Here is a 24,303-nt window from a genome sequence, read left to right on the forward strand (position 1 = left end):
ACATGAATTGGTTATCTGACGTCTACTTTTTTGAAACGATATAGTTAAACTTTTGACCAGAATTTGTTGCTAGTGGATCAATTGGGAGTACATTTATTGGTCCTAGTTTCCGCTTATTAAAACTTTGGCTGGACTACGTTGCTTTTCAACGTTTTGTTAATTTCAAAATCTATGTCTCCATTTTCTAAAGTTTTTAAGAGAGAAAACAAACTAAACCACGTGTGTGCTAGAAGTTTCATTGCTAATATTGAATTATGAAACTCTCATGTAAAAGAAAGGTCAAAGGCACGTCATTTGACCTCTATTCGACCACTTATACTCTTCTCAGTTCTTTTGCAAGTTTTAAAGAATTTCAATCGGCTTAGCAGTTTTATTATTTTTTTTTGGATTTTAGTTCCACAATTTAAGAGCTTTCAAATGGTACCTTTCCTCTCTTTCTAGAATGCGCAGAAAAAATTTCGAATTTGGTTGGAGAAAAAAAATGCTATAATACAGTTCTCCCATTACACAGAAAGTTGGGACAATTAGGCTAAACTAAAATTAATAAAATTATTAAGTTGGAATAAAACTACTACTATGTCTTAAGATGAGTGACTTTAAGTCAAAATTAGCTTTTATTTCCACTTCAACTTCTCAAGTTCAACTTCAAAATTCTAATCTGATCCAACCTTTCATTTTTATTTTTTCTCTAATCTTTCAGCTTTATCAGGTTTATTTTTTTCGACCCCCCCGCTTTAGTGGGCGGGAGGAACTATATAGTTGAATGGTTTTTTGTTTACCATAGCAATATCAGGGCTGGATTTGTTCTCTTCGCGGACTGTTGCAACCAAAAAATGCTCGGATTATAAATGAAATGATTTTGAAAGGTTTTAATATTTTCCGAGAATATATCGAGATTTAAATTTTTGTGAAAAGTAGACCAATTTCTATGGCTTTGTTCACTTTGTCCCTATTTCAGCGCAAATTTTTGTTAAATTTGCAAAAATTTGTTAAAATAGTAATCAATAGTGTTTTGACTTTCCAACTGAAGATAGAAAAGGGTTGCCGAATGGTTTGAGCAAAGTTTTTAGCTAAAATTAGGCAAACTTTTTGAATAACAGATGTTCTCATCAAAATAGTTCCAAGTATGCCTTGTTAGCCTATTTTATTTAAGATTGGTAGAAGTAGAGACCTGGAAACTGTGATTCAAAAGAGGGAAAAATTGCCGCTTCCCCTTGCTATAGGAGTAATCTTGATTTAAAAATAAGGTCCGTTTTCCGCTAATTCAACTCGATATTTATCAGAAAAGCATCATATATTTTTGATATATCGAAATATTTAAATTGCTCATTTATATATTGCGCAAATATCTGGAACAGTCAGGTGTTTTAGTTGGACGCGAAGCAATAACAAGGCTGGTTATGTTCTCCTCGTGGACTGTTACAATCAAAAATTGCTAGGATTGTAATGCACGCGAACTTTTGTTCAAATCATTTTGCCATTTTCGAACTTTGATGTTAATTACTGATGAAAATGATTTCAGATCAAGACCCAATTGACGCATGTCCCGTTAACAGGAACATATGCTCCAAAAAAGTAACCTTTAGCTGTTTTTGAGTATGAGCTCAGGTTTTTTGAGGCTTTGACACAATGTTTTCAAAAACCTAAATTAAATTCTTATGTTTGCTTGCAATTTTTTATCTTTCTGTTGCATCATGACTTAGTCTCGCTAATCGAAAAATTGAATTGGCGCCTTAAATTTTTACAAGTAAATTTATATCATGTTTTTGGTTGATTTTTAAGGGCTCTCATGACCTTGAATTTTTTTTGTTTCAACAAAACGTCAATTAATAATTGAACTACGCATCTTTTATATCAAACTTCTGTCGACCCCATTGAGAACAACACAACCTTTTTTCCTATGTGAAATAAAACTCAGGTTCTGCATTGGCTTCTATTAGTTAAACTTTTCTTGGCTTTTGAACTACAAGTTTTCAAAGGTTTTAAAAGTAATTAAATATTTTCATACAATAGCTAATGGTCTCAATGAGTTTCAGATGAATTAAATTTCGAAAAGAAGGACTTTTGAACCATCCCATTTTTATTCTTGATTTTGTCATCATATAATTTAGTCTCCCTATTGATAGGTATCATCCAATTGTGCCAGTTTTTGGATTATTTATTTCAATATGTATCAAAAATGCAACATTTATTTTTGATATATTGAAAAAATTGTGGAATAGATTGGCAGATGAAATTGGCAGACATTTATTTTTGATATATTGAAAAAATTGTGGAATAGATTGGCAGATGAAATTGGCAGACAAAAGTCTGCCAATTTCATCTGCCAATCTATTCCACAATTTTTTTGGATCAATTAGGTGTTTTAGTTTGACGCGCAGCAATATCAGGGCTGGTTTTGTTCACGTTATGGACAGTTGTAATCAAAAAAATATTCGAAATGTATTGTGCGCGATCTTTTTTTAAAGTTTTTCGAGATCTTTGTTTTTATATTATTTTTGACAAAACTGGTTTGACATCAAGGTTCAATTGACGCAATTCAGTTTTATCTGAACGTGCGCAACAATGGAAACGAAATAGTAGTTTCTGAGAATGAGCTCGTGACTTTAAAGCTTTGAAATTATTTTTTGAAAACTCAATTTGAATTCTTGCGTTTTGCTTGCAATTTCAGTATTTAATGGAGTACTATGACAGAGTAATGTTGATAAAAAAACAGTTGGATCTTTTAATTGCTGCAACTAGAACTATATTTTTTTTTCGCGTTTGCCACTTTTTCGATGTTCATTTTGATTTGCTTGGCAAACTTTCCCATATGATGACAGGTACAATTCACGTCTCAAAATTGCGCAACTAATTTATCCATAGTTTTTGAAGAATATCAAACAGCTAATAGTCTTAATGACGCTCTGATGAGATTTTGTCAAATAAAAAAATGAACCTTCACAATTTTTTTATCATCTAATTTAGTCTCCTTATTGGTAAGCCTCAAACTTTTTAAACCAACCATTAATTTTGTGTTGGTTACACCTTTTGTCTGATGTCTTTCGGGCTTTTTATGAGTATTTTCCTCCCGTCAATATTTCCTGTCCTTTTTTGTTTTGCACATAGACATGTTTTCAGAAAGCACTCATTGATAAACAAGTGAGACCCAAGTCAACAACTAAATTATTTTCAAATTTACATAGTTTTCAGATTTTTGAAAAAAAATCAGTTATAATAACTTCAATATTGTGGTTTCATAAAAATTGCTCGTTGTTAACTTTTGAAATCTGCCCGTTTATTTTTTGTTTGTAGTCTAACAACATAGTCTCTTTAATATATGGCCGAATTGAATTCCTAAAAAGCTGCAAGTTGATCTGTATCTGTTTTTTGCTAAAATTTACAAAGATTTTTTTACAGCACCAATTTTTTCAAAAGTCATGAAATTTCATAAGCGGTCGTTTCAACAAAAAACAAAACGACCGCGTATAAATTTTTATGACTTTTGAAAACATTGGTGCTGAAAGAAATCTTTGTAAATTTTAGCTTTGTCACTTTTTTGTATTCTTAATGTCAATAATAAGTTCAGTCTCTCTAAACGCAGACAGTGTATTGTTTTTAGCGTGCAAGACTCGGATCTTTATGATTATTCTTTTTAACTAATTGTTTCTGTGCTTTGATGCTACGCACTTTCGTTTTTAAAAATGCGATTTTGGAGCTACGAATTTTCTTGGTTGTTCATTGAATCTTTTCCACAAAATTACACTAATCGGAAGGCCCAATTAACGTTGAAAAAATGCAGTTGAACCCGGTCAAGTTTCTCAGTGAGAAGCTTATTTATTAAATGGCTGCGGCACCGTTTACTTGCAAAATATTTGATCTTTTCAATGAAATTTGTGGCTGTTTCTTTCTTCTTTTTGTAGTCATATATAATCTGGACAATACAGGTCTCAATTTGTTCCGGAATATGTATATATTAAAAGCTTTCAATTGCTTTCTCAATTAGGCATCAAGAGGTATTAATGAGTCTTTTTGATTATTTCAGTTGGTACCTAATGGTTTTAATTACTTAGTAATAAAAGGTTTACAAAGAATTTTTTTGAAATTTGCCCTCTCTGTGGACTTTTATCTAATTGTTATAGAGTCTCATTAAGGACAGGTCTATATCTTTTCTCAGTAATATACAGGTTAATTTGTATAGTTTCTGTTATCTGATGCCATTTTGATTTTGTTGGTCTTCTTTTAAATATAGACATCGAGTTCTGAGTGCAATTAATCTTTATTTTACTTTTAAGGTTGTCTTGTCTCGTAATATCATTACTGGCAGCTTTCATCCGCCGTCTAATGTTGCATTACTTTATTCATTTGGAGTTTTGTTGAACAATTTTGAATTCCAGCTCTTGCTCATTTGGTAGACCATTAACTCAAAAATGCTGATGATCTTGATGGTAACTTTGTGCACGCACATTAACTTCATTCTTTTCCTATGCATGGAATTTTTAGAGCCAACGGCAAAAAATCCTGCTGTTGTTGACAATTTTGAACAAATGAATCCTGGATTGTTCACAAATGATGAACACACTGAAAATTTATTCAGGAAAAAAACAGTTCGGAAGAAGTACGGAGCAACATATCAATCGAACTGGCATTGGAAAGTAAAACTTCATACAAATTCTCATAACTACCAGAATAGGCTTCAAAAATTGCAAGACAATCTCTGATAGCCATGATTCAGCACGCAAAACGTCCGAGGTTAGCCGATCCAACAACCGGATTTTATCGCATCTTGAAGGATTGCAAACTGGATTTAAGAATAATTCTCTATCCAGTCTTCACCCCAGATTGCGTTCATTTTATTGCGAACTGAACTATTAGAAAGTTCAGAAAAAATTGTAAATTGAATTTTTCACTGGTAAATCTTGCATTCAAATTTTAGCAATTGAATACTCTGTGACTAACTACAGGTGTTAAAAACTGATTTCGTTACAGAAAACCCTAATTCAATCTGTAAACAGTGGTGGCAATGTACTTTTTCAGTAGAAGGCACTTTTATAGCTCGGTTCCACTTTTGTATATTAACAATATAGAAGTAAACCACACTTACTTTTGCTTAAAATGCACTCAATTATTTTCAAGTAGTTTTGTTGTGTTACAGGTGGACGCTTGTAATGTTTTCAAGTTTCTGAAAAAACTAGAGCGTTTGTCCCGTCTATCCATAACAGCTTGTGCTCAAAACGAGTAGAGCAAAAACTTACTTTAGACATGTTCTGTTATTATAACTTTTTAATATGGATTAGCAAATGAGCTTCAAAGTCAGAGATATATCTGATAAAGTGAGCACTGATATGTAAGAAGGATATGAAAATGTGAAAGCTAATGGTAGAATTAGTTTTACTTACAGTTCGATCAGACAGTTCAATCTTCGCAGGCATTAATTACATCATAATTGAAAATCAAATTATATCAAAAATTTAAAGTTATTATCTTTAGAGATACCAATCAGAATTATGTACAAATTTAAGTATTTAAAGAAACACAACCCTCAAACAAATTGTACAGATGGACAGTTCGTTAGGAAACTTAAATTTCACGGTCAAGGGGTAAAAAAAATAAGAAACCAGGTCTAAACAAGGGCACCGCATTTATATAAAATCACTTAATTATGTTTTTAAATACAACGAGAAAATGACAGAATACAAAACGGGTAGATTAAGACATTTTGAAAGACATTTTAAAAAGCATTTTCATTGCAACAATAATCAATTAGTTCGCATGATATGCATAGGTGTATGTTTGTAAGTGTGTTAGGCGTTGACTTCATGCCCTGTGTACTCCGTAGGGTGGCATCTGTTGTGATAGAGGGACACTGTTGTTACCCTGTCCTGTCCGGTTTGTGGCTGAATAAGGAGTTGCATTGTGCTGCAGTGGCCTCTGATCTAAACATGAAAATCAAATAGAATAGTAGTGGTAAAAACAATGATTCCAACCACCAGTAAAACTTGTCCCTTTCTCCTAACGCTAATCGCGCATGTCGATCGGGCCAAATTTTACTGTTTGTTGGAATCCTTGTTTTTTCCGCTACTATATATTAGCTCTAAATTCAATTAAAAAATCAATTAAAATAAAAAAACAAAATAAAAAATAAAAAAACAAAGCCAAATTTACATTTCACTCTTTAGGAGCAATTCACTCTTACTCGGAGTGATCCCTCAGTAGAAAGATTCCTCGTTTTCGCTCTTAAAGAGTGATTCCCTCTTTTTTGATATTTTTATATTTTTTTATACTTTTTATTTCAAATTATCTATACTCTTCAAAAAATTTATATTTTCTTTTATTTTTTCTATATTTATTCCATTATCAATAAGAAATGATTCAAAATTATAGTATTTACATGAACAACTTTCCTCTGTTTGGACAATAACTAAAGGACTTACAGCTCTATGATTAATTGTTTTCTCAGTTGAAATTCTACTAAGTCCTCTAGTTAATTCTACATCTGGATGTTGTTTCCTTACATGAGCCCGTATCCCATCATATCTCACAACAGAAGTACAATATGGACAATTAACTTTAGCTGAAGTACAACTTCGACAAGTATACTTACTCTCATCAAAGTCAGTTAGTGGTTTTACATAATTACTTTTATTAGAACTTCTAATTAAGACTTCTGGGTTAAAGTTAGGGTTAAGGTTAGGGTTAAGGTTGGGGTTAAGGTTAGGGTTAAGTTTATGGTTGGGTTAGGGATAGGATCTGAGTTAGAGTTAGAGTCATAGATAGAACTAGAACCAGAACCAGAACTAGAACCAGAACCAGAACTAGAACTAGAGCCAGAACTAGAACCAGAACTAGAACTACAGCTAGAACTTGAACTAGAACTAGATTCATTTTTTAAAAAACAACCCCATGGAGAAAAAGTATTAGCACAAATACCACTTAGTATTATATTACCACACAAACATTTATCAGTTTTATCTTTATGACATAATTCATAATGATATTTTAAAACAGCAATGTTTCCATATTTATAGTTACACTCTAAACATTTTAAAAGCATTTATGATGGGGTAAACTTTAATATTTACCTTATCATTTTGCGGGGTAATATTTAAACATGATTTCAATTAAATCTTTAGTTTTATCTTTAGATGTGATGCACTCTGCTAAATATTTATTTCCTAACGTATTGAGTATATTAGTTTTACATCTCTTATCTAAAATAATTTCAAGGTCTAATTCCTTTTATCTCTAACAAAATTTATAATCTCTTTTCTAAATTCTTCATTATTTCCATTTAGTCTGGTTAAAAACTTTCCTCCCTTTCTATTTAAAATTCCCATCTCTTCCTTGACGAAGTCACAGCAACACTGATTTATATATTCTTCTTGTATTACTTTTCGTAGATCAGTGAACGAACTTTGTTCTAGATATTAAGGCAGAATTTCAAAGTAAATTCTGCAGAGTCACTTAACCATGCTTAAAACACGAAACGCGCACGTTTTAAAATGACGAAAGTCAACGAAATTCAACTTCTGGCTAAATAGCAACTTCTGGCATTTTGACTTTGGCACTGCAGACTTTCGGCATTTAAAAATGTGCACATGAGTGTTTTAAGTAGCATGATGTATATCACCACGGGCCAAAAAAGATATAAGAAATTATCCCAATGAATCTGCCGAATTATGCTGAATGATACAGGCACCCGTTCCAAGCATTGGTTGGTGTCTCGAGGACACTGACTTCATCATTGTTGCAGACTCAAACATGTCAATAGACTAAACCCTGTCATTGCATGTGGTTTATCTCACCTCGTGTTCAGTTAGCCTAATTTTAGCATATATATATATATATATATATATATATATATATATATATATATATATATATATATATATTTATATATATTCATATATATTTGTTGAGTTTTGTCAAATTTAATCAATGTTTGAACATGAATTGGTTATCTGACGTCTACTTTTTTGAAACGATATAGTTAAACTTTTGACCAGAATTTTTTGCTAGTGGATCAATAGGGAGCAAAGTTTTCTAGCTAAATTTAGGCTAACTTTTTGGATAACAGATGTTCTCATCAGAAATGGTTCCAAGTATGCCTTGTTAGCCTATTTTATTTAAAATTGGTAGAATTAGAGACCTGGAAACTGTGAGACCAATCTCTTAAATTTCAAAAGAGGGAAAAATTGCCGCTTCCCCTTGCTATAGGAATAATCTTGAATTAAAATAAGGTCCGTTTTCCGCTAATTCAACTCGATATTTATCAGAAAAGCATCAAATATTTTTGATATATCGAAATATTTAAATTGCTCATTTATCTATTGCGCAAATATCTGGAACAGTCAGGTGTTTTAGTTGGACGCCAAGCAATAACAAGGCTGGTTATGTTCTCCTCGTGGACTGTTACAATAAAAAAATTGCTAGGATTGTAATGCACGCGAACTTTTGTTCAAATCATTTTGCCATTTTCGAAGTTTGATGTTAATTACTGATGAAAATGATTTCAGATCAAGACCCAATTGACGCATGTCCCGTTAACAGGAACATATGCTCCAAAAAAGAAACCATAAGCTGTTTTTGAGTATGGGCTCAGGTTTTTTGAGGCTTTGACACAATGTTTTCAAAAACCTAAATTAAATACTTATGTTTGCTTGCAATTTTCTATCTTTCTGTTGCATCATGACTTAGTCTCGCTAATCGAAAAATTGAATTAGCGCCTTAAATTTTAACAAGTAAATTTATATCATGTTTTTGGTTGATATTTAAGGGCTCTTATCACCTTGAATTTTTTTTGTTTCAAAAAAACGTCAATGAATAATTGAACTACGCATCTTTTATATCAAACTTCTGTCAACCCCATTGAGAACAGCACAACCTTTTTTTCCTATGTAAAATAAAACTCAAGTTCTGCGTTGGCTTCTATTAGTTAAACTTTTCTTGGCTTTTGAACTACAAGTTTTCAAAGGTTTTCAAAGTAATTAAATATTTTCATACAATAGCTAATGGTCTCAATGAACTTCAGATGAAATAAACTTCAAAAAGAAGGACTTTTTAACCATCCCATTTTTATTCTTGATTTTGTCATCATTTAATTTAGTCTCCTTATTGATAGGTATCATCCAATTGTGCCAGTTTTTTTATTATTTATTTCAATATGTATCAAAAATGCAACACTTATTTTTAATATATTGAAGATTTTGTCTGCCAATTTCATCTGCCAATCTATTCCACAATTTTTTTGGATCAATTAGGTGTTTTAGTTCGACGCGCAGCAACATCAGGGCTGGTTTTGTTCACGTTATGGACAGTTGTAATCAAAAAATATTCGAAATGTATTGTGCGCGATCTTTTTTTAAAGTTTTTCGAGATCTTTGTTTTTATGTTATTTTTTGACAAAACTGGTTTGACATCAAGGTTCAATTGACGCAATTCAGTTTTATCTGAACGTGCTTAACAATGGAAACGAAATATTAGTTTCTGAGAATGAGCTCGTGACTTTAAAGCTTTGAAATTATTTTTTTGAAAACTCAATTTGAATTCTTGCGTTTTGCTTGCAATTTCAGTATTTAATGGAGTACTATGACAGAGTAATGTTGATAAAAAAAAACAGTTGGATCTTTTAATTGCTGCAACTAGAACTATATTGTTTTTTCGCGTTTGTCACTTTTTCGATGTTCATTTTGATTTGCTTGGCAAACTTTCCCATATGATGACAGGTACAATTCACGTCTCAAAATTGCGCAACTAATTTATCCATAGTTTTTGAAGAATATCAAACAGCTAATAGTCTTAATGACGCTCTGATGAGATTTTGTCAAATAAAAAAATGAACCTTCACAATTTTTTTATCATCTAATTTAGTCTCCTTATTGGTAAGCCTCAAACTTTTTAAACCAACCATTAATTTTGTGTTGGTTACACCTTTTGTCTGATGTCTTTCGGGCTTTTTATGAGTATTTTCCTCCCGTCAATATTTCCTGTCCTTTTTTGTTTTGCACATAGACATGTTTTCAGAAAGCACTCATTGATAAACAAGTGAGACCCAAGTCAACAACTAAACTATTTTCAAATTTACATAGTTTTCAGATTTTTGAAAAAAAATTCAGTTATAATAACTTCAATATTGTGGTTTCATAAAAATTGCTCGTTGTTAACTTTTGAAATCTGCCCGTTTATTTTTTGTTTGTAGTCTAACAACATAGTCTCTTTAATATATGGCCGAATTGAATTCCTAAAAAGCTGCAAGTTGATCTGTATCTGTTTTTTGCTAAAATTTACAAAGATTTTTTTACAGCACCAATTTTTTCAAAAGTCATGAAATTTCATAAGCGGTCGTTTCAACAAAAAACAAAACGACCGCGTATAAATTTTTATGACTTTTGAAAACATTGGTGCTGAAAGAAATCTTTGTAAATTTTAGCTTTGTCACTTTTTTGTATTCTTAATGTCAATAATAAGTTCAGTCTCTCTAAACGCAGACAGTGTATTGTTTTTAGCGTGCAAGACTCGGATCTTTATGATTATTCTTTTTAACTAATTGTTTCTGTGCTTTGATGCTACGCACTTTCGTTTTTAAAAATGCGATTTTGGAGCTACGAATTTTCTTGGTTGTTCATTGAATCTTTTCCACAAAATTACACTAATCGGAAGGCCCAATTAACGTTGAAAAAATGCAGTTGAACCCGGTCAAGTTTCTCAGTGAGAAGCTTATTTATTAAATGGCTGCGGCACCGTTTACTTGCAAAATATTTGATCTTTTCAATGAAATTTGTGGCTGATTCTTTCTTCTTTTTGTAGTCATATATAATCTGGACAATACAGGTCTCAATTTCTTCCGGAATATGTATATATTAAAAGCTTTCAATTGCTTTCTCAATTAGGCATCAAGAGGTATTAATGAGTCTTTTTGATTTCAGTTGGTACCTAATGGTTTTAATTACTTAGTAATAAAAGGTTTACAACGATTTTTTTTTTTAAATTTGCCCTCTCTGTGCACTTTTTTCTAATTGTTATAGAGTCTCATTAAGGACAGGTCTATATCTTTTCTCAGTAATATACAGGTTAATTTGTATAGTTTGTGTTATCTGATGCCATTTTGATTTTGTTGGTCTTCTTTTAAATATAGACCGAGTTCTGAGTGCAATTAATCTTTATTTTACTTTTAAGGTTGTCTTGTCTCGTAATCTCATTACTGGCAGCTTTCATCCGCCGTCTAATGCTGCATTACTTTATTCATTTGGAGTTTTGTTGAACAATATTTGAATTCCAGCTCTTGCTCATTTGGTAGACCATTAACTCAAAAATGCTGATGATCTTGATGGTAACTGTGTGCACGCACATTAACTTCATTCTTTTCCTATGCATGGAATTTTTAGAGACAACGGCAAAAAATCCTGCTTTTGTTGACAATTTTGAACAAATGAATCCTGGATGTTCACAAATGATGAACACACTGAAAATTTATTCAGGAAAAAACAGTTCGGAAGAAGTACGAAGCAACATATCAATCGAACGGGCATTGGAAAGTAAAACTTCATACAAATTCTCATAACTACCAGAATAGGCTTCAATAATTGCAAGACGGTCTCTGATAGCCATGAATCAGCACGCAAAACATCCGAGATTAGCCGATCCAACAACCGGATTTTATCGCATCTGGAAGGATTGAAAACTGGATTTAAGAATAAATCTCTATCCGGTCTTCACCCCAGATTGCGTTCATTTTATAGTGAACTGAACTATTACAAACTTCAGAAACAATTGTAATTTAAATTTTTCACTGGTACATTTTGCATTCAAATTTTAGCAATTGAGTTCTATGTGACTAGGTGTTAAAAACTGATTCCGTTACAGAAAAACCTAATTCAATCTGTAAACAGTGGGGGCAATGTACTTTTCAGTAGAAGGCACTTTTATAGCTTGGTTCCACTTTTGTATATTAAAATTTTAAAAGTGAACCACGCTTACTTTTGCTTAAAATGCACTCAATTATTTCCAAGTAGTTTTGTTTTGTTACAGGTCGATGATTGTAATGTTTTCAACTTTCTAACAAAACTAGAGCCTTTGTCCTGTCTAACCATACCAGCTTATGCTCAAAACGAGTAGAGCAAAAACTTAATTTAGAGATGTTTTGTTATGATAACTTTTTAATATGGCTTAGCAAATGAGCTTCAAAATCAGAAACGGATCTGATAAAGTGAGCACTGATATGTAAGAAGGATATGAAAATGTGAAAGCTAATGGTACGATAACAAATTTTACTTACAGCTCAATCAATCTTCGGCACAGGCATTAATTACATCATAATTGAAAATCAAATTATATCAAAATTTTGAAGTTAGTAAATATCTCTAGAGAAACCAATCAGAAGTATGTACAAATTTAAGTATTTAAAGAAACACAACCCTCAAACAAATTGTACAGATGGACAGTTCGTTAAGAAACTTAAATTTCACGGTCAAGGGGTAAAAAAATAAGAAACCAGGTCTAAACAAGGGTACCGCATTTATATAAAATCACTTAATTATATTTTTAAATACAACGAGAAAATGACAGAATACAAAACGGATAGATTAAGACATTTTAAAAGACATTTTAAAAAGCATTTTCATTGCAACAATAATCATTTAGTTCGCATGATATGCATCGATATATGTATGTGAGCGTTAGGATTTGGATTCATGCCCTGTGTACTCCGTAGGGTGGCATCTGTTGTGATAGAGGAACACTGTTGTTACCCTGTCCTGTCCGGTTTGTGGCTGAATAAGTTGCATTCTGCTGCAGTGGCCTCTGATCTACACAAAAATTATAGTGAATATGTAATATGCAATTATTACATAACCAGGATCCGTATCAAAAATATGTCAAAATAAATGTCAATTAAAAGAAAACCCCAAAAGCATTCTTCATTAGAAACAAGTTCTTTATCGACCTTGAAGGAGTTTAGAGTCATCTCCAGTGAACTTAATATTTGGAGGATAGGTCATTCAGAGACTGAGGTAAGTCAATTATGACAAAGTAATGACAAAATTCAGCTACCGTGAAAACATCGCACCATACGACAGCACAAAAAGTAATACAACTGCAAAATGCCAGAAAACAAGCGAGATTGATTCGCATGACAGCGAAGCAATTGAAAAGATTTTGTTGTGAACGTCAGCATGAAATCAGCTAAAGTTCGTACACAGATTCTGATATAAATTATTAACCTAACATTTAATATTGTTTTCCTGCAAAAAAAACAGTAAGCTGCTCAACTGCTCAAAAGAAATCAGGCCAAAAATAATGTAATTACTAAACACTAGTATACAAAATCATAAACTTCCTTCTGCGTGCAAAAACAACGACGAATCTGAAAAGGAGAACGAAAGGTAAAGAACTGACCACCCCAACTGACACAAGGAAACACTTACTAATCCATAATAATAATGTGGAAACAATAACAGGAAAATTAACAATGGAAAATAATCTAATAAAAACTGATTTAAAAACTCTGATTAAAAGAACTTTTTACAAGTAGAGACTCCAAAACAAGTGTTGCCAAAAATTATCTTGTAAAACAGTTAATTAAAATTCATTAAACGACTACTGAAGGACAGGAAAAGCAAAATACCCCAAAAACAGCATAAATTGCCATAACCACGATTTGGATATAAAGAACAGAAAATGGAAAAAATGATTGTTGTACAAAAACAATGATTGGTGTGAGCTATTTTAATGTCATTTCGTCGTTGGACAAACTCCTGCTTCTGAACGAGAGGATACAGGGGCTAGTACCAATACAAATAAGCATTAGAGATAGTATCTAGGACTTATCATAACAAAAATCAAGTACCGGCCATCTATAATTGTGTTTGAATGCATCCCAATATTATTTTTGATTCCGTTTTTTGTTCATTTTAGATTGGTCGGCTGAACAGCTGTTGTTTATAAGCACTATGGGCAGAATGAAAGAAAAATGGAACTAGCCTAGAGAAGTCAAAACTAATTCATGCAAAAAGTAGAAGTGGCAAAAAGAGGTAAAACGAAATAAATCTTTATTTGACGAAGTTTGAACAGCAGATAACACTTTTACAAATTCAAACTATTAAAAATAATGACATTCAAACTGTAAACACCTTCAGGATAAACGTATTGAACACCAAGCTTTTCAACCAATATTTTAAAAAGACAAGAAGAGAATTAGGAGTCAAAGACAAAAAACGCTTCATAAAGACAGACGCAGGCAAAACAAAATTCAAAAAACTAAAAAGTAGCAAAAAATACAGAGGAGACAATAAGGCATTTTGATGCCTGCTGTCAATGTCTTCAAAATCAAAACTGTAATTCTGTTAATTATACGTAAAGGCTGTACAGGGCTCGACAAATAGTCACGGGCGCTGGCGAATCGAAATCAAGAACTTCAAAAACTACTTGAAAAAACTCGAAAAAAGTATGAAAGACATAACGAATTTTTCTAATATTTTCTCAGAATGATGTCATCATATATCAGAAGCAGAAAGAGGCAAAAACGACAAAAATGGCAAAAACAATAAAAATTGTTTAAATAAGCAAAATCAGAAACAAATGCTTCAAGTTCTTGCAGCCAACGTCAGAAGCAAATTTATACTAAAAAATACTCAATAACACAAACAAACGCTTGCAAACAGCTCAATTGGACGCTAAATATCAAAAATTTCTTAGTACAAAAAAAATTACAAAAAACTTGAAAATGGTAAATTTTGTGAAAAATGTTACATTCTCTGGATAATAATAACTTTAGAATTTTTTGGCAGTCACAAACATCTATCCAGTAACACATATTCATGCTCTTAAAACGATTTCTTGACTCTAAAAAGTCAAATATGTACAAAAGATTCCAAAAACTTGAAAATGACAAATTTTTGTGAAATATTGTTGAAATTCCCGATATTTATAACGTCAAAACTATTTGGTTGACGATAAAAGCTATTCATTATCTCATAGAAAAGCCCTGAAAATAATGACCAAACTTGAAAACGACAAAATTTTCAAAAAACTTAAAAAAAACTACTAAAACTATTAAAATTGAAAAAAAAAATTACTAAAATTTTGTAATTGAGTTTCTATTACCAAAATATACCTCTAAAACAGGTATTCAAAAACATTCCAGCTTGCACAAGACAATAGTTAGCCCTAAAAAGGTCAACTAAAAATGAGTTTTGGAAAAACACTAAAAAATCGACAAACAAACAGCAATGTGTTGTGGTCAAAAACTTTTTCACTTTGAATTTAAACGTTTCCAGCAAAACTTCAACACATTGATTACTGAAAAGACTACTAAAGACAGCTGAGATCCTTTATTTCAACTTAATGCTCGCAGAGCTTCACCTATTTATCCCATTTCAAAGCCTAATCCTTTCAATTGCAAAACATAGGGGCCACTATAATAGCGGGCAGAGAAGATGAGGTCGGCTTTTGGTTATAAAAAAACTGTAACTGCTACTTCCCAACCATTTATTTAAAAAAAAACTTTTATTACTATTTCGGCTCACGCATACATACACCCAACACCTGTCAGAGATACATAGAACAATAAAATGACAAGAAGCAAAAATAAACCTGGAAAAAAAAACATTTTATTTTAGTGAAAATTGCCCTGCCTCACCTTCACTTGCACCTTTCAGGGAAACACCTATAGAATAGATCAAAATTGCACTAGAAGAACTATAGCGAGAATAAAATCAGAAATGAGAAAGCTGGCAAAATTCGGACAAAAATGTTTTAAATTACTCAAACACCTTTTAGGGAAACACCTATAGAATAGATCAAAATTGCACTAGAAGAACTATAGCGAGAATAAAATCAGAAGAAATGAGAAAACTGGCAAAATTCGGACAAAAATGCTTTAAATTACTCAAATACCTTTAACAAAACCAACTCTGACTTTTTATCCATTAAATCAAGACTCACAGGACAGCTGAAACAACTACCTAAACGCTCTAGAAATTTGAACACACAAACTACAAATAAATTCCAATTTGGCAAATTGTAAAAGTAGCTCAAAATTGAATTTAAAGGGGCATTAATTGCTTCAGATGCTTCCAAAAAATGCTTCCAAACGCACTATTACTAGTTTAGATAAAAGAGACAAAAACCTTTAACTGCGCAAATTAAGTTTGAGGCAAAAAAACTGTTTTGAAAAAGCGGCACGTGATCAAAAAATTTTGCTCTCTTAGCGCAAACTTTTTCACGCTAAGTTTTCTTGCTCTATCAAAAGCTGGTAACAATAACAGCATTCACTCCTCTCCGCTCCCCATTTTCGTTTAACGACAAGAAAATCACAATTGCATGTGTGGCATTGATTTTTGCATTCTGGTTGAGACCAGTTGGACCGATTATAAATACATACTGAACGGCAAAAGTAAGTTAGCACCACCTAGCCTTCCGAAGCAAAAATTCAATTTCGAAGGCAATATTACCTCAACTTAAAGTCCAATTTCGGGGAAAAATTCACAAATTATCCCCTACACTAGTCCTCTAGTCTAACAATGAAATTCACATAAAACGCAACATTCACTTACCGGAAATCACAATGTTAATTTGATAAACCTAAAAGTCAAAAATCGATGCACAAAAAATCCACAAGAACTTGAAAATGGCAAATTTTAGTGAAATGTTGTCAAAATTCGGGATAATAATCTCTTCAAATCTATTTGGTTGTCGATAAAAGCTATCCATTATCTCATAATCGAGCCCTGAAAAAAATTCATTTGCGCCTGAATATCGAAAAACTTGAAAATGACAAAATTTCAAAAAAAAACTTTAAAAAACTAGCAAAATTTACTAAAGCTTGGTTATTGAGTTTCCATTGTAATTGAGTTTCCAAATGCTTCAAACTTCGTTCAAGAACAATTTAAAACCCATATGGATCGCAAAAAAATACAACTCACATGCAATGTGTTGTCCAAACTTGGATGCCAGCTGTCCTATTTTGGCTTGCTGTTCTACCAGGGAAGCTCTCTCCTCGAACGACGCCACAGAACTGCTCTCTGTCAACCTAATCAACATTCAACCTCAAAATCAATATTCCATATTCTCGTAGGCAACATTATTAACGCACAAATCGCACAACTACGATTATCTCTTCGCCCATTAAAATAAATAGTGCATAACTTGTTCTGTTCTCATTACCCGTACTTGACAAACCGTTATTTCTACAAACTTGCCTTCTTGTTTGGCAACAAAGGCTGTATTTCCAAACGATTAAAAACTAGTCAGTTTTATATTATACAGATCACTTCGTTAAAACTGTCACTATCAGTTGCTGTTGTAGTAGCTTCTGCATAGATCTGCGGCTCACAAGTAAAGTAGACTTGGCCGCATTTAATTGCCTTTTAAATAGGCCACCTAGAACGCATCTTTGTAATAGTAGAAAAATAACCAACTAACATCCGGCGAATTGCTCTCAAACGAACGACGAGCGGTTGCCTTTGGTAGTAGCCAGCTGGGGATAACAGATGCTAGCATAAGGAGGTGGGTATGAGCGGATTGGGGGTCTCAGAGGTGGGGGGTCAAGCTTGCGGGGTTAGGAATGAGATGAGACGAGGAGGGGGTTGGGAGTGCTGGACGAGGAGGGGCGAGGGGATCTAAATCTCCAGGTGGAGGAGAGTAGACGGTGGGAGTGGTGGATGTGTGGGCTACGGGGGATCAGCGGTAGCTAAGAACCGTCCTTCACACCATAAATTTTGTAAAACAGATTCAGTGAATCGCATACATACAGACTAGTAAGGTAGTAAGGCATAAGTCTCTAAAGGAGCTTATTGCCCTTCGAGCGTTACCTGCTTGTCCCGTTAACTGCTTATGGTGCGATGACGTTTCTCTATCTAGGGTGTGTTAGGCGACAAGCTGCCCCTTGTTAGGGAGACCAAGAGGAATATATTCCCAAACCTTAATGCATAGACACCCGAAAGTGACAGCTTAGTGGAACTTACGCCTGAGAGAGCACCATCTTTCTCACATTCTCAGTCTTCACTTGTCTCTCCTTCCTCTCTATCGTGTTCTCCTGTGGATTAGCAGCACGTGCATCGTAATACCTCTCCGGAATCACCACCTTCTGTGGCATCAATACCTGAACAAAATAACAAACTCGACAAATAATCCTTGATCGAAGGCGCTGTCATCAGTTTGCTTCCATGACTCGACCAATCGTGACACTAATTCACAGAGGAATTAACTTTCTCAGAACTCTCTGCACTATATTTACAGTGAAAGATGACTAAAAGCTACAATTGCTTCGTAATAAGAAGATAAATCTTTTCTCAACCACCTAAGTCAGGCTTTTAGGGCATTGCATCAATCAAACCAGTATATATTTAGTCAAGGTCATAACAGCAAATAAAATTGGAATAACAACAGTATAGCATAAAAAGATCAACCTAACAACTTTGAATCAGAGCACATCAGTAACTCGTATCGCAGTTTAATTGTAAAAGGTCAACAAAAATGTTTAACAGAGAAATATGATCCAAATTAAGTTTTTGCGCTTTTTCAGGAGCACTTTATTGCATTTTATCAATCACGTCTCCACTGATAATAATCCTTACTTTGTCGAGTTATAAAGAACTAAAGTTTGTAATAACTAGATAGAATAAGAGGTGAAAAAGATATGAAGTGATACAAAGACTGCCATGTATTATTCTACACAATACTACTGTTGAGTCAAGTCACTCCTCAATCCGAATAGTACCAACCTCTGGCAAGTTATCGAGAGAGACCTCACTCCCATAACGGAACATCTGCAACATACATTTTCTAAAAACTTCCTGTCAGCGATGTTTAATTGTTCCACTTCACGACATTTCTTCCTGTCATTTTTGCCCACCCCCTCCCAAAAAATATATTTTTAAGAAAGACATGGATGGTATCATTTTAAAGCTCCCTCACTTTATGTTTGCGAAAGTTTTTAAAAATACGACCAAGGCTATGAAATGATATAGTTAATGAAAGGTCGTACATGTTATCTAAAGACGCGTATTGTTAATAGCTTACGAGTTGTGTTGACCAGCTTTTGATTTTGATGCCTTTGATAATACCTAATTTTACAATTGTTTTAACAAGTGTGTGATTTGCCAGCATTGATTGATGTTAGCTTACTTTGCCATTTCTAGCCATCATTTAAAGTTGTTGTTTTTAAAGATGTATATTTTTCACTGCTTGAAAAATGGCTACCATCGGATTATCCATTTAAATGGAAAACCCGAACTAGCTATGGGAAAGCATAGATTCTCGAGCCTCCTTTTTTCCGATAACAATTATTTTCATTGGAGAAGCAGAGAATTGAAGCAGTACTCACCTGTTTGTCAATATCCATCAGATCGGCCCCTGGACTGGCATCGTTATCATCGGGCATTAATCTAGCACTGCTTCCCTTCAAATCAACGAGTGACCCTCGGGTACTGCCTCCCTTGCTTCCCATTCCTGCTGCTGTTCCTCTCAGGCCATTAGAGGCACTCAGCTGTGCAGTGGAAGAGAGCTGAGGTGTTTGCTTGTTCAGAATCAGCTGCTCCATCTTGTCAATGTCTGCTTCTGTTGGATCCGTGCCACCATACGACTGAACAATAATTAGATAGGTGTATAATATTATCACCAGAATACCCATACATGTTGGCTATAAATTTAACTTTTCCAACAAAGCGCAATCTCTCGTTTCGAACACAAAAGCGCAATCTCTCGTTTCGAACAGTTGACCTTGCTTTATTCATGTGTTCTTAAAGAAAAAAGACAAATTGAAACAGAATTTTAGCTTTCCTTTATCTCGTTCTTAATTCTTATAACTTTTATCTGATACTTGTAACAACTTTAATAGATCTTAATTATCAACATGATGAACCAAGGGGAGTTCAATTCGCATAATAAAAATGAACTGTACCGAATTTATGTAGATTTATTTAAAAAAGTTGAAGAAAAAGATTCAATTATCAAAAGAGTTTGTTATTTCGGCAAGTCAATTTTTGCTAAAAAAGCAGTCAAATGACGATCCAAATGAATCAGGTAAACTCTCGAACCAATATAACCCCCCATCATTCAAAAGGTTCGTGTAAGACGTTTTGAGCCAAAAGAGGTTCCCACAAAAAACCAAAATCTTGTTATTGGAAGCAGTCTGGAGAAAAATTTTGTGAGGGATAGTACTATACCAGAAGATATCTGCGTACATGATTATCGAGGCTCAACAACCTGTGAAAAAAATTGAAGTTGTTAAACAATTGCCCAAAACAGTGATCAAAACAGTTCTCATTCAGGACGGGACAAATTCAATTCTGAAAGAAAAACATAAAAACAGTGACGAGTTGTTTGAGAAGTATACAGATTTGGTTGATTTAACAAGAAACACGCGATCTCCTGAGAATATTGTACTAATGCAAGTGCCACCAATTCGTAATCTGCCAAAAAACGAAACATACTAATGAGCGCATTAAACTTTTAATGATAAAATAAATGCATTAGCAGATGATGAAAGTTATAAAGTTGCAAATGTGTACGACCTCATGAAAGCCATGCCAAGCTATGATAGTTTGTATTATGATGATTTGCATTTCCATTACAAACAAGGTGTCCCTTTTTTAAAAAAGTGTGCTTTCTCAGTTGCTTCCCACATCCAATAATTTAATAGCTCTGAATAACATCCAACGTAATCCAAATCAATACGCAAAATACCGCAATCATTGGAGACAGAGTTACAATTATATGAGAGGTCAATACTAGTCGAGCTAATTGTTCTGCTGAATTTTCTTAGTTTCATTTGTCTTCTTTTATTTGTATTGGTTCAAAGTGAAGCTTCAGTTCCACTTTATTTTGCTTCTTTTTTTGTGTGTAATCACATCAAAAAGGAACTGGGTCTTCACTACTACACCAGTAAATCCTGAGAGGTTGTCATCGTGCAGGTTTAATAATAATGCGTATCCAAAAAAGATCATTTTTACCTGACTTAAGGAATTTCCTTTACTCCTTGGTTGTCATTAGATTTCTTTTGTTCTTGTCAGGTGACGTAGAATTAAACCCAGGGCCACCTCTCAATTACACGCAGTTTACCACCTTAATGAAAAAATATAACGATCAAGAAAAATTTCTACATCAAAATTTTCAAAGCGTGCTTGGACAAAGGTTGCTCCTTAAGAATTTTCTATCTGACCTAGGTGACGATTGTATTTCGGGCTTCTCAGAAACGTGGTTGAAATCAGTTAACGATATTCCGTTTTGGTCGATACACTCAGAATACTTAGTGTCCTTCAGATGCGACCGACGTACTGATCTTCAGGAGAAAAATAAAGGCGGTGGTATTCTTTTGTCCGTTCCGAAAAAATTTCATCCAAAAGCACGAAATGATCTAGAGACAATGCCAAGAGACCATTTTGAAAGTGTTTGGGTAGAGTGTAAAATAAACAAAAAGCCCGCGTTGATAAATTTGGCTTACTGTCCAAAAAACAACTATTAAAATTTGTTTTTAAAACTTTAGCAACAAGAGAAACAACAAGAACGAAGTCGCTAATAGACTATGTTATATGCGAAAATTTTTTAAGTTCCCAGACACTAGACTCGATTCTAAAAAGTGATCATTTAGCCACGCATACTTTAATTGGTGAAACAGTTAAAAATATAAAAAGAAGCTATCAGAAAAATTGTGTTTGATAAAACAAACTACCCTAAAAATGCTTTTTCCCTAGATGTTGGAAAGATAAATTGGATATCAATTTAATTATCAAAAAATCCTGAAATCATGTATAAAAACTTTTGCTCGTCATTGGAAACGGTAATTAAAAAGCATGCTCCACAACAGACCGTTTTCAGACGCCATGACAAGCCTAAACTAACATTATATCAAAAATGGAAATCAAAAAATACAGTAAAAAAGTTTGCAAAGACATCAAGTAATAACAACAAAAATATTTTGAAGCAGGAAAATGAAAAACATCTGCTAGATGTGTTTCAAAACTTAAAAAGTGCAAGAGAAAGGCGGAATTTTATCAACGAAATCAGAAACTGTCAAAAAACACAGACAGAAATACCAAGACTCAGAAACAGTTTTGGAACGGTTTTGACCAATGGAAATGATATTGCCAATCTTCTCAACTATAAATTTTCAGCGTTAGGTGAATATTTTGGTAAAAAAGAACAGTATCAATTCTGTAATAATGCGGCACGCCACAGTAACAAATTTATATTCAGGTATACGACAGCCAAGGAGATATTTGATATGCTCAACAATTTAAATGTTAAAAAACCGTTGGGTCCATCACTCATTCCAGCTTGTGCTTTAAAAGATGCAAGAGATCGCATATCTGAACCTCTCTGTTTTTGTTTAATCAATTCTTAACTGAACAACGCTTTCCTGACGACCTTAAGCGTGCCCACGTGTTGCCTCTTTTCAAGAAAGATGATCCTGAAGATCCGATAAATTATCGACCAATTTCGCTTACTGGAGCTCTAGATAAAATTAACGAAATCCTTCTTCGAGATCAAATATTAGCTTATTTAGAGACGGAAGAATAAGTTGCTTGCAACAACACAGTTTGGATACAGAAAAAAAAGTGTCAACTACAGATGCCCTTTTATATTGCACTGAAAAAATCAGATATGATCTCAATAAAAAAACATCGTCACAGGAGCTTTTTTAGACCTATCAAAAGCTTTTGATTCGATATCACATCCTACTCTTCTGCACAAAACTAAACTTTTAGCTTTTAGTGAACAAGCAAAAACAATTCTAAAATCTTATCTAGAAAACAGTGTTCAAGAAGTCAAATTCTCGAAGTATGAATCAAATTGGATAGCACTTAACCGTGGAGTACCACAAGGTACTGTGCTAGGCCCACTGCTTTTCAACATATATGTAAATGATATGAAAGATGATAATGATGTGAATTCTAATATAATCCAGTACGCTGATGATACTTTTATCTTTTGCAGTAGAAAACAATTTCTGAATCAAAGTTACATCTTGAAAAAAGTATTGCTAAACTCATTCTCTTTCAGGAAAAATGGGTTATATGTAAATGAAAGCAAAACCGAATTCATTATTTTTGGAGCACCTAAAAGGAACAAAATCGAATAAATAGTTGTTAACGGAAGTACAGTTCTCCAGAAAAGTTGTGAAATACTTGGGAGTTCGTATTGACTGTAATCTTTCTTTCGATGAAGAAAAAAAATGTACTAAGAAAAATGGCTGTTGGCATAAAGGTCATTTACTCCATCAAAAATATATTTCCAGAAAAAACTAGATCTGCTTTACTGAACGCTCTTGTTTTAAGTCATCTGCATTACCCAATTGTTCTGTTCTCAGGTCTTAAAAAATCACTTCGAGTTACTCTAAATAAACAACTGAACTGGGGATTAAAGGCATAGAACCAAAATTGACAGGACCACTGATCTCAAGATCAAACACAAAATCTTACCAGTAGAATAGCTCATAAAGTATCGGTTTATTATATATTTTATAAAGCTTCTAAAAGCAGATCTACCACCTTTCGATGAACTCAAAAGTTGTGCTAAAATGAATGACCGTACAAACAAGCTATCATTTGGATGGTAGAAACCAAAAAACAAATATAATGCAAAACTGTTTTTCACAAAAAGCAATTGACTGGTGTAACGATTTGCCTCTCACCTTGAGGCGGAATATCCCTAAAAAGCGGGCTCTCAAAACTACAATAAAAAATCATTTCTGGAATGAGTTTCTAAAAGACCCAACGGTTTCTGAATTGAATTCTAATCTCAAATCTTTCAAATTCAATCTTAATTTGACTTAGTTTTAGGGCATCATTTAGTATTCTATGAAATTTTAATTGGAGGATTAGCATTTTTTAAAATTTTCTCTTTCTCGAAAATGTTAATTGTAGAATTAGCATATTTTAAAAATTTTTCTCAATTATAATTCATCTCTCTTAATTTGTCGATATTTTAGCACATTGTAAATTTAATACAATTTTAAACTTTCACAATATGTGACGTTTGTTTCATTTATACTTCTTAACACTACATTGCCTTTAAACTATGTTCTGTATTTTATAGTTCATACTCAAAGGAATTAACAATGTTTTTCTTTTTTTTACGTACATTCTACTTGAAAAAATTTAACCCAAATCGTCACTGTCTTCCACGATAGTTGTCGACCACGCATCAATTACAGTTTAAACGAACGAAAGCCTGATTGATAACTACTTGCATAAAGGTCACCGTAATTGAGGGTTAAGACTCTATACGCTAATGGGTTAACGTTGAATGCAATAACCTTATAACTTGTCACGTCTGTTTATAAATTGATTCTTTGACTGTGTTAAGGGGGATTTTGTCTCCTACTCC

General features: G+C 33.2%; 1 protein-coding gene across 2 annotated transcripts in view; it reads right to left on the minus strand.

Moving 5' to 3' along the window:
- Nucleotides 1–12,090: 12,090 nt before the first annotated feature.
- Nucleotides 12,091–24,303, minus strand: part of LOC142344413 (uncharacterized) — a 112,663-nt gene continuing 100,450 nt past the window's right edge. For both annotated transcript variants that reach the window (XM_075396032.1, XM_075396031.1), the window contains 4 exons: nt 19,301–19,558; nt 17,940–18,076; nt 16,899–17,005; nt 12,091–12,782 (listed from right to left, as the gene is read on the minus strand). In XM_075396032.1, coding sequence (XP_075252147.1) covers nt 12,667–12,782; nt 16,899–17,005; nt 17,940–18,076; nt 19,301–19,558 — 618 coding nt within the window. In that variant the 3' untranslated portion in view covers nt 12,091–12,666. The remainder of the gene's footprint in view (nt 12,783–16,898; nt 17,006–17,939; nt 18,077–19,300; nt 19,559–24,303) is intronic.

Source organism: Convolutriloba macropyga, chromosome 8 (genome assembly GCF_964194025.1).
Source record: "Convolutriloba macropyga chromosome 8, txConMacr16.3, whole genome shotgun sequence".
In the NCBI taxonomy this organism is placed as follows: Eukaryota; Metazoa; Xenacoelomorpha; order Acoela; family Convolutidae; genus Convolutriloba; species Convolutriloba macropyga.